Source organism: Mustela nivalis (genome assembly GCF_964662115.1).
Source record: "Mustela nivalis genome assembly, chromosome: 1".
NCBI lineage: Eukaryota > Metazoa > Chordata > Mammalia > Carnivora > Mustelidae > Mustela > Mustela nivalis.
In genome coordinates, this window is record NC_139020.1 from 128,838,891 (window position 1) to 128,855,561 (window position 16,671).

Genomic DNA, 16,671 nt, shown 5'->3' on the forward strand with positions numbered 1-16,671 from the left:
CACAATGACAAACATCTAAAATTGCCTGACAGTGTCTGATAAGACCCCTTCTGATTATGCTTATATTAATGTATTTCACCTACCATAGAAATGAGTATGCAAAATGTTAAATTCTCTTGAGAAGCACTATATCTGATCCCCTTTACCTTAAACACCGGACAAGTAAATGCAATTCCAGAAGTGTGCCTCTGAAGAAAAAATGAGTGAAATGCAAGTGTTTTTAGTCTTTAGGGGATGCCAACAACACAGCCCCATGAGAGAAGAGAAGTACTAAGCCACATCCCTAAGGAACATAAGAGCCAAACATTAAGCTACTTACAGACTTCCTGACAGAATTTTCCTTGTTAAATGAAAAGGAGAAACATTTATAGGCAATGAAACAATCAAAGAAAAATTACTTCTAATTAAACATTAGGTCAACTAACTTACTCACTTGTAATGCATTTTTTATTTCCTCTCAGTGCAATATGCAAATATTTGCCTTGCACATTCTAACCTTCCACAAGGGCATGACAAGTCAAAAATGGCATAGCAAACCTTCAAATTGTACCCTAGCTCACATTCAGTTTGCTGCTGGATTTTCTGGGCCAAGGAGATCAAAGCTTGATGGAACTCAAAGATACAGTGAATCAAATATTTGACTCATTGTCAAAAAGACTATCATTTTCTTCTTATTCTCCAAACCTACATTTATAGCCTTCCCCTCTTTTTGATCCTAGAGTTTATCAAGGTCCTATTGGCCCATACAAGCTATACATCACAATGTTTCTATAAATTGCACAAAACAATTTTTGACAATATCCTGTGAAGTAGACACAAAAGCCCTTCTGATAAAAGGTGAGCGCTATAAGTGTATATATTTTTCAATCCAGGTTTCCTCTTCTATCCAAGAGGACCTTCCTCTCTCTCACACACACATACATGCACACAAATTTTAAAACGAAACAAAACAAAAAAACAAACCAGATATCCTTTCAATATTACATTTAGATTTTCTGAATATGATAAAATATCCCCACTGTCAGAAAAGTAATTATATACATGTTGCTGTGTCCTTCCTGAATAGCTTCAGATGAGATGTATGGATGGACAGATAAATGGAGGGAGGGAGGGAAGAAGGAAGGAAGGAAGGGAAGGAGGGAGCCAGGAGGAAAGGAAGAGGGAAAGAAGAAAAAGAAGGAAAAACTTATAGAAATAATCAATGAAGCTGCCTGCTTCAAACTAATGTTTCTTACTTTAGAAAGGTCATACATAAGTACAGTTGTCCCTATGAAAACAGCTTTTTGCATACCCCAATTTAGTGTAATAACACTAAATTTGGACAAATTTGTTTATTAAAATAGCATTCTTGGGACGCCTGGGTGGCTCAGTTGGTTAAGCAGTTAAGCAGCTGCCTTTGGCTCAGGTCATGATCCCAGCGTCCTGGGATGGAGTCCCATATCGGGCTCCTTGCTCAGCAGGGAGCCTGCTTCTCCCTCTGCCTCTGCCTGCCATTCTGTCTGCCTGTGCTCGCTCTCTCCCCCCCCCCATCTCTCTGATAAATAAATAAAATCTTTAAAAAAAAATAGCATTTTTTTCAAGAATTTATCCCCAACAAATTAAAGAAATATGGATTTTACATATTTGTATTAGCTTTGGTATTGTTTTCTTTGCGAGTGAGCAGAATTATGTTCTCTGTGAGTTATCTTGCCATAATGGGAGCATACTCCCTGGGGTGACATTTAGTGTTAGTCTGACAAGTAGCTTCTAATGCTCTCCCAAGTGATGACCAGAACTTGCTTACCTGTTTCCTGCATTGATAGTAAGTATGCACACAATTTCCCACGACTAAATAAATATATATGTAGATTTTTTTAAAGGATTTTATTTATTTATTTGAAAGATAGAGATCACAAGTAGGCAGAGAGGCAGGCAGAGAGAGAGGAAGAAGCAGGCTCCCTGCTGAGCAGAGAGCCTGATGTGGGGCTCAATCCCAGCACCCTGGGATCATGACCTGAGCCTAAGGCAGAGGCTTAACCCACTGAGCCACCCAAGGCGCCCCTATATGTAGATTATTAAAAAAACAACAACAACAGGTTCTTCAATAGTGGGCCTCAAAGTGACATGTCAAAAGGAGATTACACAAATTGCCTCTTGCTCTCTGAGCAGAACTATAAGGAGAAATGAACCAGTTCCTAATATTAAGCAAGGAATGTGTTTACTCGACAAGATAGCCAAAAGATTAATCAGAGAGCTGGGTCTCATCTTCCTCAAGTTACTGCCTCTGCAATTTTCATGTTGAACATTTATCTCTAAAAAAAGTATTTCCTTTGTATTTTGTTCTTAATAAATACTCTGTAGACTATTTTCTTAGGATTTAAATTGGGTAATCAAGACACTCACAGATTAAGATAACAAATTATGCTTTTATATAACAAGAGAAATACAATTTTTTGTGGGAAGCAGTCTGATTTTAACTCAGCAGTATGAGAAGCATTTATGAATCTCTTTAAGCCATCTTCAATGTAAAAAACAAATGTTTTTGATAAAATGTCATGCCTCAGTTTAAGTTCTTATTGTAGTATCTATACACTCATTTTTTTCTTAATTTTTTCTTTGAGAAATATTTAATGATGACACTTATTGCTAAAAAAAAAAAAAAAAAACTTTAGTGATGGGTGCCTGGGTGGCTCAGTTAAGTGTCTGCCTTTGGCTCAGGTCATGATCCCAGGGTCCTGGGATGAGCCCCACATCAGGTTCCCTGATCAGCAGGGTGTCTGTTTCTCCCTCTGCCCCTTCTTCTGTGCTCTCTCTCAAAAATAAATAAAATCTTAAAAAACAAAAACTTTAGAGGCCCTGAGTGGCTCAGTGGGTTAAGCCTCTGCCTTCAGCTCAGGTCATGATCTCAGGGTCCTGGGATCGAGCCCCACATCGGGCTCTCTGCTCGGCAGGGAGCCTGCTTCCCCCTCTCTCTCTCTGCCTGCCTCTCTGCCTACTTGTGATCTCACTCTCTCTTTCTCTATCAAATAAATAGATAAAATCTTTGAAAAAGGGTTATTAAAAAAAAACCTTTAGTGAAGAATACTGACTTTGACTTAAACCATTATTAATGTGGCCCTAAGTCTCCATTTTTCATAGAAAATGCTTTCTTTCACTAACATCACTCTTTGAAAGTTGTAAATAAGGCTTTGATGTTAACTTCTGAAGTTCTGAAAATCTGTTACCCAAAATATATCATTTGATGGGTTAATGGCATCTCCTCCCTCCCCCATCCCAATTAGCCAACATGAGATTGATTTTGAAATGCCAAGACCTTGAAGAAATAAAGAAAAACTCAAACACAGTTTCTAAACACTCTCTTTGATTCCATTAAAAACTTTTAAATCTTAAAAGCATTTAATTAAAAAAAGTTAATCTGTGTTGTTGCTGTTTTTTTTTTAAGTCATCTACAGAAGCCCTTATAACCGGTTTAAAAGGCTAAAGTAGAACATTCTCAGAGGCCTTTGTGTAGGCAACATTCAGAGTGTACACAAAGGACAAAATAATCTCAGGATTTTAGGGCTGGAAGAAGCTTGAAAAATTGTTCTGCTCCACTTCATTTTAAAATAAAAAAGCTGCCCCTTATTAATTCGTTTGGTTGACATCTTAAAAATGCTGTTCTGTTACACTCTTTGTCACCTTTAAACAAGCTTCTAATACATCCTTCCAGAGGATCTCAAATGTCAGCAGGCATCAGAATCATCCATGTTGCTTGTCTAAAAGGTATACTCCTGCACCACATCAACAAGACTTTGGTTCAGGAAGTCTGGAGAGGACAATGGAATCTGTATTTTTAAAAATTTTTTTATTAAAACAAGTGGTACTCACTTAGAAGCATTCAGTATGTTAACAAAACAGTTGCAACTTTTTTTTCCTTGCAGTTACAGAGTGATATTTAGTTAACAAAACAGCAGTGATTTCATAGAAGCTGCATCAGAGACAACTGAAGATGAATAAACTGTCTTCCCTGGGAATACCCAACTGGCTCAGCAGGTAGATGCAATTCTGTATCTTAAGGTTGTGAGTTCAAGCCATATGTTGGGAGTAGAGATGACTTAAAAAAATAAAATCTTAAAAAGGAAAGAAAAGTGGTTGTTTTTCTGTTTCCAGAATTGCTGTTCTTCTTCTCTTCGATCTGCCGATGGATCTATAAAGAACTTAGCAAACTCAACACCCAAAGAACAAATAATCCAATCAAGAAATGGGCAGAGGACATGAACAGACATTTCTGCAAAGAAGACATCCAGATGGCCAACAGACACATGAAAAAGTGCTCCATATCACTCGGCATCAGGGAAATACAAATCAAAACCACAATGAGATATCACCTCACACCAGTCAGAATGGCTAAAATCTACAAGTCAGGAAATGACAGATGCTGGCGAGGATGTGGAGAAAGGGGAACCCTCCTACACTGTTGGTGGGAATGCAAGCTGGTGCAGCCACTCTGGAAAACAGCATGGAGGTTCCTCAAAATGTTGAAAATAGAACTGCCCTATGACCCAGCAATTGCACTATTGGGTATTTACCCTAAAGATACAAACGTAGTGATCCAAAGGGGCACGTGCACCCGAATGTTTATAGCAGCAATGTCCACAATAGCCAAACTATGGAAAGAACCTAGATGTCCATCAACAGATGAATGGATCAAGAAGATGTGGTATATATACACAATGGAATACTATGCAGCCATCAAAAGAAATGAAATCTTGCCATTTGCAACCGACATGGATGGAACTAGAGCGTATCATGCTTAGCGAAATAAGTCAAGTGGAGAAAGACAACTATCATATGATCTCCCTGATATGAGGAAGTGGTGATGCAACATGGGGGCTTAAGTGGGTAGGAGAAGAATAAATGAAACAAGATGGGATTGGGAGGGAGACAAACCATAAGTGACTCTTAATCTCACAAAACAAACTGAGGGTTGCTAGGTGGAGGGGGGTTGAGAGAAGGGGGTGGGATTATGGACATTGGGGAGGGTATGTGCTTTGGTGAGTGCTGTGAAGTGTGTAAACCTGGTGATTCACAGACCTGTACCCCTGGGGATAAAAATATATGTTTATAAAAAAATAAAAAATTTAAAAAAAAAAAAGGAAAGAAAAGAAAAACTACCATTTCCATATATAACTAATTTGTGCTGTGCACCAACCAGAACCCGCTTTAAATATCTATGCTAATTTCCCACATCCACACTATACCAGGCAAAGTTAGTGGCCACAGAAAGACCACCATGACAGGGCTATCGAAAGACATTCTGGAATGTGTTAACTGTACAAAGATAAGCAAACAACAACAAGAAAAAAAACTTAAACTAAAACAACACACTGTACAGACTGTACAATTTAAAAACAAATCTTACCCAGTCTTATATTTCAATTTTTTTCTTTAAAAGGCATGAGCTGTATACAGGGAGTGTTACATGATATAGACAAGGAAAAAAAACTGTGCCAACACCAACTTATTCATCAACATATTCTTCCTCCTCCTCCTCCTCTTCTTCCTCCTCTTGCTCATCTTCCTTGTCTTTCTGCTTTTTCTTGCTTTTTGCGGCCTTGATGACACGATTTTTGCCGCACTGGACTTTCCTTGAGCATGGTATGCAGAAATCTCCTTTTCATAATTTTCCTTCAGCTGAGAGGCCTTCTTTTCATGAGACTGCTTGTCATTTACAGCAGTGTTTATCCACATCCTTCCCCGTTTCTTTGCAATGTCACCTATGGATAGGCCAAGACGTTCTTTGATTTGGGGGTGACACTCAGAACAAAACTCCTTTGATTCTGGGCCAATACTCAGAACAAAACAAGAAAAAGGCCAAAGGAGACCTGTTGGGTGCACTGGGATCCTTGAACTTCTTTTTCTGTTTCCCCTTTAAGGGGGATGTAAGTTTTCATTTGTCTTTCATAATGGGCCTTGTCCACCTTTGTCATGTCTTCAAATTTTCCTTTCTCTTTAGCAGACATGGCCCTCCACCTCTCTGAGGACTTCTTAGACACATCTGAGAAACTGACTCAAGCATCTGGGTGCTTCATCTCGAGCTCCTTTCAGAAAGTTTGCACAAAGAATGCATATGATGACATTTAGCCTCTCAACTTCTTAGGATCTCTTCTACCCATGTTTAGTTATTTTCTTCAGTGAGGCACAGAGTCACCCCATGCCCACCTGGCTCTCACTCACCCCAGCACTACCTCTATGGAATTCAGTGTACTGCAATGGCTGTCAGAATCCGTAATTTTAAACAAGTATTCTAAGTGACTCTGGGACAGGTAGCCCATAGACCACACTTTAAGGAAATGTTGCTAGATAATGACAAGAATGGGCCATTTATACCTAATATTTCACCCATCAATGAAAACATTTGGCCCAATAGTTTGAAAAATTCCAAAGGCAAAAGCTGTATTTGGGACAGTCAGGGTTCAATAAGAATCATTTTATAATGATACATTTTTAAAAGCCTGTGGCATTACTAAAGAGAACACCAAAAAATGAAAGTGAGAAGGGCAGGGAAGGAGATCATCTGTCATTATAGAACCCAAAGACATTTCCTTAGAATTTTGGAAGTTCACTGTAATGGAGTACATAAAAGTGGGAGAAATAGAGGCCACGCCATGCTCTTAAAAGCAAAATAAGAAAATCCAGTTTCGATATAGGTACAAAATAATGGCATGTAGTATCACGATGTTTATGTCTCATAAAATAAACGAGAATTCCTGGGTTTAGTTGCTAATTTCTTTTTCCAAATTTTTTCTGAGTAAGTGTTCTTCCTGTTGAGGCAAATATGCATGGATAAGAATAAAATGGTAGAACTTATTTTTATCTATAAATCAATGGGTTGTTTTTAAAATAAAGTATTTGAAGTGGATTATTCTGATCCTGTTTTTGAAGAGTTATATTTATATAAAGTCATATGTCAGCTAAAGCTATACCCTGATGCTGTTAAGTTCTACTGAGTTTATGAACTGCTTTATATTTAATGCATTAGTATAAATCTTTTAATAAAACTAGTTTCACTTTTCAATTTTTACATTAACAATTTTAAGTAAAAATCAATGGCCTTACTTTTTAACTTTGTTGTTAAAAAGTTAAAATATTTCATAGTTTAAACAAAGAATGTAGGTAGGAAAAATCATATTACTTTAATTTTGGTACTTAAAAATCCTAAGTAGATAAGTCAGGTCTATAAAATCATGAGATACTCATGTGATTTACAACCTTCCCTAACTGAATAAAGTCTAGACCTATAGAATTGGCACAGAACAAACTCAGGAAGGCCTACCTACTCCAGGATGGAGCTGCCCAGATAACAGAGAACCCTGATGAGACCAACCTCTCTAAAGATAATGCTTAGTTCCCTCAGTCAGCAGCAATCCCAGCAAAGCAGGCCCTAAAGACAGCCCTGATATGTGACACCTGGAGCGCACACTGGGAAGGATGGTGCTATAGACTGAATGTCCCCCCAGAATACCTATGTAGAAATCTTAACCCCAGTATGATAATCGGGGGGGGGGGGGATATTGGGAAATGATTAGATCAGGAGAGAGGAGGCTCATGAATAAAATTAGTGGCTTTATAAAGGAGACCCCAGAGAACTCCCTCACCCCTACTACCATGTAAGGACACAGCAAGAAGATGACCAACTGTCTACAAACCAGAAATCTGGCCTTCACAGACACCAAATCTGCCAGAATCTTGATCTCAGACATCAAGCCTTCAGAACCATGAGAAATAAGTTTCTGTTGTTTAGAAACCACTCAGTCTATGGTATATTGTTAGAGCAGCCTGAATAGACTAAGACAGATGGTCACTGATCAACGTCACAATAATCAATATACCAAGAGTCTCTCTCAACCATGAAAAAACCAATTTGGATGGAAGTAGTCCCAGACACAGGATAATCAACAGTAGCTTTATGAGACATGTCATTGCCAAATTCACTTGCAAGAGTGTACTGACACCTACTAGAGGTTCAAGATTATAAAACTCAGCCTACTTACTTGATTCATTTAAGCAGTTTTACATAAATAAGAAACATAAGTGAAAATTTCAAATTTCATTTTTTACAGTACAAATAGATCCTTGGCAAGTAATCGCTTGAAAATTGCTATCAGACCCATTAGTGTTTAAGAATTTGCATGTTTCCTCCTTCCCACATGAATCATCCTACCAACTACAAGTCAGACTCAGAACTTGCCTTCTAGAAAACAACTGGAAAGGAGAGACAGGAGTAGAAACAATTATAATCATAACTTCCATTATTGACAATCTACTAGGTGCAAAGCTCTGACAGCCAATTTTTAAATACTATTTCAAATTCCTAAGAAACCTAACAAAAGAGGTGTTGTTACACTATCTTAATATCAAGAAAAGATCAGAGAGATGAAATAACTTGCTCAAGGAAATGGACCAAGATTTGAACAGAAGTCAGTGTGATGACAAAGTCCACACACTCTCCACTATTTCAAACCCTACCCAGTCTCTGAGTGAGTGAAATAAAATAATAACATCATCAACATATTAAAATATCCATGTGTGTGCAAACTAGTAGACATGTGTTTCTGTCTTTATGTATAACTGGAGATAAAGATACAGAATATATGAGAATAAGCCAAGAAAACGAAATACACAGGTATGTATGAATTGTGAGATGATCACTACATTCAAGTTAATTGACAAATCTAATACTTCACATAGTTATATCCTTTCTTTCTTTCTTTCTTTTCTTTCTTTCTTTCTTTCTTTCTTTCTTTCTTTCTTTCTTTCTTTCTTTCTTTCTTTCTTCTTCTTCTTCTTCTTCTTCTTCTTCTTCTTCTTCTTCTTCTTCTTCTTCTTCTTGTTTTTTATAATGAGAGCACTTGAGATCTACTCTCTTGGCAAATTTCAGGCTTACAGTACAGTACTGTTAACTATGTCACTGTCCCCAGAACTATGTTCGTGATTCCCAGAATTTGTTTATCCTATAACTGAGAGTTTCCATTTAATATATTTTTTATTTTCCTATAATTCACATAGGCTTGACTAGTGTGGCTATACAGAAGTTTGTGTTCTGGGCCACAATTTGAAACATGTTTAGTTAACATTGTTGGTATGAGCAATAAAACAGTCAGTCTCTTCTAATTCATGTCCATGTACAGGTAGATAATCACATGAACTATTTGTTGACTCTATTAAATATTAAGGAAGGAATTAGAGCAATCCAAGTAGAAAGAAAAAAGGAGCAGTTTTTCTAATACCCCTGGTCCTGCTTCTACCCTGAACAAAAATTAATATTCTGGCCAGGTGATTACCAGAAAATTATTCCACCTGGGGTCCTGTTTCCTCATCTATAAAATAGAATAATACATAAGACTCTACTTCTCCTTGAAAAGGGATGAAGCCATGTTAAGAAGACACAGGAGCCAACATGAAGTAGCCCCAACAGCTAAAGCCGGAAGCGTATTGGGTTATAACCCATAGAATAAAATAAATATTTATGAGTTCATGATAATATAAATAATTGAATAAATACATAAGTGGAAAAGGAACAGTAGAACAACTATTCCTTATAAGAGAATTCCAATTAGTAAATGTAGAAAGAATGAAGGAAATACATAATCACCACTAGGAAAACATCAGAGTAAAAATTGCTCCAGGCAACCTTCACTGGAAGATGCTAAAATCAGTGGTTGGAAGTTTGAGGAAAAACAGGATTATCAGCATAGTCTCAAAGTATCTTTCCCAAGATACTACCCATATTTTTTGTAGTGTTACCCACTACAAAAAAAAGGAAATAGTAACTTTACAGTGGAGAACTTCACAGTGGAGAAATGCAGCAGACAAAACTTCAATCAAATAATCAAAGTTAACATCCACCAGTAATAAGATGTACTAACTTCATGTCCCCTCTTAATACGATATACTGAGAAGGACACCACATCACTTCTGTGGTAGTCTTTCCCAGAATATATAACCTCAATCTAATCATGAGAAAACATCAGACAAATTCAAACTGAGAGTTCTTCTACAAAATAACTTACCAGTACTCATCAAAAGTATCAAGGTCATTTAAAACAAAACAAAAGGCTGGAAAGGAAACTATAATAGATCAGAAAAGACTAAAGAGATACAACAATTATATGCATTGTAGGATCCCAGATTTGGCCCTGGAACAGACAAAGACACTAGGAAGGAAACTGGTAAAATATTAATATTCTGGTTTTGATAACCATACAGAGGCTATAGAAGTTATTAACATTAGGAAACATGTTTAACTTCAAATGCATTACAATTAAAGGTGAAGTATTAAATTCTTACATCATGGTCCATGTTTTTCTACTTCTTAGTGTTATATCACATTATTCCCTTTAACTCAAATGTCGTTGCCCCATCTCCCTGACCAAATCCTTCCCATACTTCAAGTTCAAATATAATGCCAGCTCTTCCATAGTTCCTGCAGCCCAAAATCATTTCTCTTGACTCTTAGCTCCCATAGTATTTTAACCACCCCATTCCCTTGACCCCTACCACACACACCCCTTGTATTTTTGCCATTGTTATAAATGATTTATTTATTCTACCAGACAGGTACATTGTACCATGTTGTACCATACTTCTAGAATTGTATCTGACACAGAGCTGGGGATCATAATGGCTTCTGGAAAGGCCTTTGATTACTGCTGCCTTTGTGAACTTGAAATTCTTAAGGAACCAATAAATAATCTAGAATGTCAATTTATTCATATACATTGAGAACTACAACTGCCAAGACAGGAGGGAGCTCTTGTCAGTTTAGCCAGAAGATTTTTTCCTTTTAGAAGAGGCCTAAGTAGAGAGCTGCATTGTAATCAGAAGTTGCACATGGAGCAAGGAGAATAGACCAGGCAATTCTCATGAATAATAACACCAAGCAAGGTCCCTAAGGATAAAACCTAACCCACCATCAGAGCCGTACCTCCCAGTTCTCAGGTCTGGGCCTCATACTTGCTCAGTGCTCCATAAACACTGACAAAGCTTTCCTTTACAATGCTATTTTCCTATTTGTACACTAACCATTCCCCTTCTAATGTAGTTCACAGCCCTGGCTACATATTCAAGTCACTGGAGAGCATTCAGAACTCCTGATGTCTAGATAAAAATCCAGGTTAGTTAAATCAGGCTTTCTGGAGATGGGCCTCAGGTCTTGTGATTTTTTAAAAATCTTCTGGCATTTCTAATGTACAGCCAAGGTTGAGAACTACCGTTATACCGATAAATTTTGGTTTAGTTATGTCAGTATCGCTAAGTAGAAATTAGACAAGTCCAATCATTCCTGCTTTTGGGGGACAGTCATATGCTCTCTCTCTCTACTGAAGATATGTGATCTCACCTATCCTCCACTGCACCTACTAAGTGAATAACCAGGTTTCTGGGGATGTCCTGCCCTCACCCAAAGGGAAACCTTCAGGTAGTATCCCACAGGTCTCTAGTGCAGAATATTGTTAGACAGTCAGCAAAATAAGACAGGACAAAATGCTTTTGACATATAAAACAGGTAGAAGGATCCAATGTTTTAGCTTTTACCATTAGTGTTTGACAGAAATGTGGTGGGAAGCAGCGGGAAGCAAGTGATAAATAATTTGTGAGAAAAAAAATTCTGAATACTAATTTCCTTCTGGCTCACTCTGTGGGTCCATGTGACAAAAAATGAATCAGAAAAAAATCAATCCCACATTGAAAGTTTGAGATGGCTTCTACTATGTATAAAGTGTATGGGAGTCTTTGTAAAAAAAAGGTGGCATTTCTGTTGGGCCGGGGAGGATGATTAGGATTTGAAGGAGGATATTCTAAAAGGGAATGGTCCAAGTACAGATGAAGAGGTGTGAAACTGTGCGGTACAGACAGAAAACAGGAAGTAGTTCCATTTAACCTTGGGTGGTGGGGCAGGGGGAAAAGAGAAAACACCAGTATTTGAAATACTCTCCCACTCTGGTAGTTTTGGAACTACTCCCCATCAAAGATTTGGTTAGATCTTGACAAGAAGTTGTGAGAGTTCAGTTATTTGCTTTTCACACTCATAATCGATAAGATGTGCCAAAGGGTTGAGAGGTAGATGTAGCAGTCTCACAAATGAATCTATATATTTCAGTCTTGCAAGGTCTCAAATTAAATTACAAAAGAGCAAACTTGGAGATAAAAAGACCAGCTATTTGAATGGTGATGGCATTTTCCTATGAAGTGCAAGTTTGGCAATATGCTATTTCCAATATTATTTTACCTCAATAAAAAGAGGATGAAGCCAAGCTTGTGCAAGTTAAGGGCAAATTTGGGTCTGAGGGTGAGAAATATCTCTGTTAACAAGAACTAGTGATCCGCACATGTCATTTCTTGGGAGTCTGGGAAGCTACAGCCTTACAGCTCAGCAGCTTGGAGCCCTGGAAGCCCCACCGCAGTTCCCCGGAGCCTGTCTACAGTCGTCACCATGGCAACGCGCCTCCTGAAAGAGTAGCTCAGCCCTTGGAAACCACCAGAATTTGAAAATTAACGCAGATGATCCTAGAGTGGATCCTGTGCGAGAAAAAACATACAGAAACGTCCTTTCTAAGAACATAAATGGGACAAGTGGGCTATATTTGAAGATGGATTATGGATTAGATGGGGGGCGGGTCTCAAACTTAGATGTGTTTTGGACTTGCCTGGTGGACTTGTCAAAACACAGATTGCTGGACCCCACCTCCAGAATTTCGGATTCAGTATTATGGCCGGGGTGGAGTGCCCAGGTAATAGTGATGCTGCTGGCCTGGGATCACATTTTTACAAGCCCCTGGATTAAATACCAGCATTGCTGCTGCTTTTTAAAAAATGAAATAAAGATTTTGTTTATTTATTTGTCAGAGAGAGAGAGCACAAGCAGGGGGAGTGGCAGGCAGAGGAAAATGGGGAAGCAGGTTCCCTGCTGAGCAAGAAACCTAATTGGAAACTTCATCCCAGGACCCTGAGATCATGACCTGAGCTGAAGGCAGATGCTTAGCCTACTGAGTCACCCAGGTATCCCACCAGTATTGTTTCAATGTTAATTTTCTGATTTTGACCATTGTACCATGGTTATATAAAACAGTGTCATCAGCCTCAGGAAATACAGCAGTAGTATTTAGAACAAAGAGGCAACCTGTCTGCAACTTGCTTTCGAACAGTTCAGGAAAAAAATACAGATAGATGAAAAAATAGAATGATAAAGCAGATGTGGGAAAATTATAACAATTGGCAAATCTGGATGAACAGTTCATTGTGTTATTCTTATAAGTTTTCTGGTAGATTAAAATTAGATTAAAGTTAAACATTTTTTAAAATAAGACAGGGAAAGAAAGTTCCAGCTTATCACCTAGACACTCTAGGTGAGCTTCTAGGTAGCTGGTAGCCATACATGGTTATTTGAATTTAAATATATTAAAATTAAATAAAATTTAACATCCAGCGCCTTGACCACACAAGCCACACTTTGTCAAGTGCAAAAGAGTCATGTGGGACTCCTGACTACTGTATTGGACAACACAAATAGAGAACATTTCCACTATCACAGAAAGCTCTATTGCATAGTACTGACCACACTGAAAAATAGTAAGACCAGGAGAGAATCTTTGGAAAGTCTAATGTGCCAAAAGCAGCAGGAGGTAATAGTAATAGTCACAAGCAGTAGGTGTCAGTTGTCTACCAAATAAAACAGTTGATTAACTGAAGGGCAAAAGGAAGATAAATGATTAAATTATAGGAGATGGATCATACTGTAGCTACACACGGAAACACCTATCGTTTTGCATGGATTCAGGACATACACGCCAGAGTAGCTGTTCATTATCACAGCTCTGCACAACTCATCATTTTGTTTTTCTTAGCAGTCCACTGGCTGAAGGAGAAGTAGACACCCAAATGCAGTGGTTCTCCCGCCCTCCTCTTTCCCTCTCACTTTCCTCCAAGCAGAGGAATGGACAAGGTAACACCTGGCAATGCTGAGCCGAGGAGGCTGACCTACCCAGAAATAGCTGGGACTTGGAATATCTCAAACTTGCAGATGTTTTAACTGGGCTTTCAGCTTCATATTGGTTAATACACTAGCTAATGTGTCAAGCAGGCAAGGCTGACTTTTGTTGCTATCCCTGCTCTTTCCGAGTTTCTTCTGCCTCTTCTTTTCTGTGTCTCAAACACACAGCACCCTCTGGGTGTCCAAAGTTTCTGACCAAACAGGCCTGCCTTCCATTCTAACAATCATCTTCCTTCTTTTTTATTTTATTTTTTTTAAATTTTTTATTTTTTTTATTTTATTATTTTTTTAATATAATTTTTTATTTTTTATAAACATATATTTTTATCCCCACGGGTACAGGTCTGTGAATCACCAGGTTTACACACTTCACAGTACATACCCTCCCCAATGTCCATAATCCCACCCCCTTCTCCCAAACCCCCTCCCCCCAGCAACCCTCAGTTTGTTTTGTGAGATTAAGAGTCACTTATGGTTTGCTTCCCTCCCAATCCCATCTTGTTTCATTTATTCTTTTTCAATTTTTTTTCATTTATTTATTTTCAGCACAACAGTATCATTATTTTTTCACCACACCCAGTGCTCCATGCAATCTGTGCCCTCTATAATACCCACCCCCTGTACCCCAACCTCCCACCCTCACGCCACTTCAAAGCCCTCAGATTGTTTTTCAGAGTCCATAGTCTCTCATGGTTCACCCCAACTCCTTTCTCCTCTCTAACTCCCCATGTCCTCCATGCTTTTTGTTATGCTCCACAAATAAGTGAAACCGTATGATAATTGACTCTCTCTGCTTGACTTATTTCACTCAGCATAATCTCTTCCTTCTTTCCAGCATCTTTTCTTTCAGGCCCTGGTAACACCCAGGTGATGAGCTGACTAAATTCACTGTAAAGTATGACAAGCACCAAACTCCTCCAAGGTACATTTGGCTAAGACTAGCTCCCAGAATGCTCTGGGAGATACTTTTTGAGCAAAGTCATCTTCATGTTCTCTCTGCCTGACCCAGCCCTTCTAGCTTCCCTCTACCTGGCCTCTCAGGAGCAAACACAGCGTCACAGTACAGCCGCGCCTTGTCGTTTCCCCTCCCCTCCCTTTCCAAGCAGGTTCAGACTCAGTTGGGGCTCAGTAAAATACACGGCTATTACTTGCAGAGAACATGGAGTGGCAGGGAAAACTGCAAATACATGAAGCCATAAATCACAAAATGATAAATGTGAAGAAAGATTTTCATGAGGAAAATGAGCCATATATCCATTTTCAAACTTCCACTGGGGAAAATGAGGAATAGGCCTAGAACCTGAAAGTCAAGAGAGGGACCTCTGCTCTGTCCAGGCCTGTTACAGCATTGAAATGTCCATCTAAGTATTGGACCATTGTAAAAGGTTTGGGTAATCCTTCCCTAAATTACTCTCTCTCCAAGAGGCACTGTCCCGTAACAACTATTACTCCATTGGAAGTGAGTCTGTCAATTACCTAGAGATCATCATTCTTAGCTGCAAGACACCATACCCCAAGGCTTTATAGTTCAGCTTGTGGGTTTTTTTCTTTTTTAAAAAAGTTTTTATTGGGGCGCCTAGGTGGCTCAGTGGGTTAGAGCCTCGGGCCATAGTCTCAGAGTCCTGGGATCAAGCCCCACATCAGGCTCTCTGCTTGACAGGGAGCCTGCTTCTCCCCGGCCCCACCTGCTTGTGATCTCTGTCTGTCAAATAAATAAATGCATAAATAAAATCTTTTAAAAAAAATCTTTAAAAGTTTTTATTTAAATACCAATTAGTTAACATAGAGTATAGTATTAGTTTCAGGTGTACAAATAGTGATTCAACACTTCCATACAATACTCGGTGCTCATCACAATATCCTTAATCCCTATCACCTATTTAATCCAACCTTCTCAACCTATGATTTGATCACTGAACTTATGAGATATCTCTTTATAGACAGCTATATACTGTGAAATAGATTCTTACTGAGAATTCCAAAAGAGGAGAGTCTCACCTCACAGTACTCTGTGATAATGCAGAAATTATCGTGCTCCACAAAGCTCGCATGGAACTTGACAATAGCGGGGTGGTCCAGCTTGGAAAGGAGCTGAGCCTCCAAATTGGCCTGCACAGTCTCATTTGGATTAAGATCTCCAACAGAGATTTCCTTCAGTACCTTTCTGCAGCCAAACAAACAAACAAAAATAAAAATTTAAATACATTTAGAGTTAAAAAATAACAGCTATGAAAAGTGGTCCAGGGCCACCTAACTAATGTCCAGGCCATGACCTACACGTAGGTTTGGTATTGTCTGTTATGACACTGTCGCCTAGTGGTCCCTGAACCTGCTTGCCTATCCTGCTCACTGACATAGCTGTACCCCTACAGATTTGGTCAAACAGGGCAGAATCTGAGCTAATTTTGAGCAACATTGCTGAGGGGGCTGCTCCTCCTCTGTCTCTGTAGATGTCTCAGCTTCCCTTTGTCTTTCACATAGCATCTCTGCTTTCATCTGTCTCTTTCTGTGTCTCTGTGAGACTCTCTTCCTATCCTTCACCTTATCTGTTTTCCTCTGCTTTTCTATTTCTATTCCTATCTTGGTATCTATTTCTGTTTCTTTTTTTGTTTGTTTGTTTCTCTCTATATATGTATGTATTTATTAATCTATCAGTGCTGTCT

At 38.6% G+C, this 16,671-nt stretch overlaps 1 protein-coding gene and 1 pseudogene across 9 annotated transcripts in view; both read right to left on the bottom strand.

Annotated features, from left to right (window-relative positions):
- NEK11 (NIMA related kinase 11) overlaps positions 1–16,671 on the bottom strand; it is a 248,879-nt gene that overhangs the window by 181,960 nt on the left and 50,248 nt on the right. For 7 of the 8 annotated variants that reach the window (XM_082684317.1, XM_082684318.1, XM_082684319.1 and 4 more), the window contains one exon: positions 16,007–16,172. The exons of the other annotated variant lie outside the window; for it this stretch is intronic. In XM_082684317.1, the coding sequence (XP_082540443.1) occupies positions 16,007–16,172 (166 nt within the window). The remainder of the gene's footprint in view (positions 1–16,006; positions 16,173–16,671) is intronic. 8 annotated transcript variants of the gene reach the window in all.
- Positions 5,115–6,249, bottom strand: LOC309865179 (high mobility group protein B1 pseudogene; annotated as a pseudogene). Its single transcript has one exon. The product of its transcript is annotated as a high mobility group protein B1 pseudogene (transcript).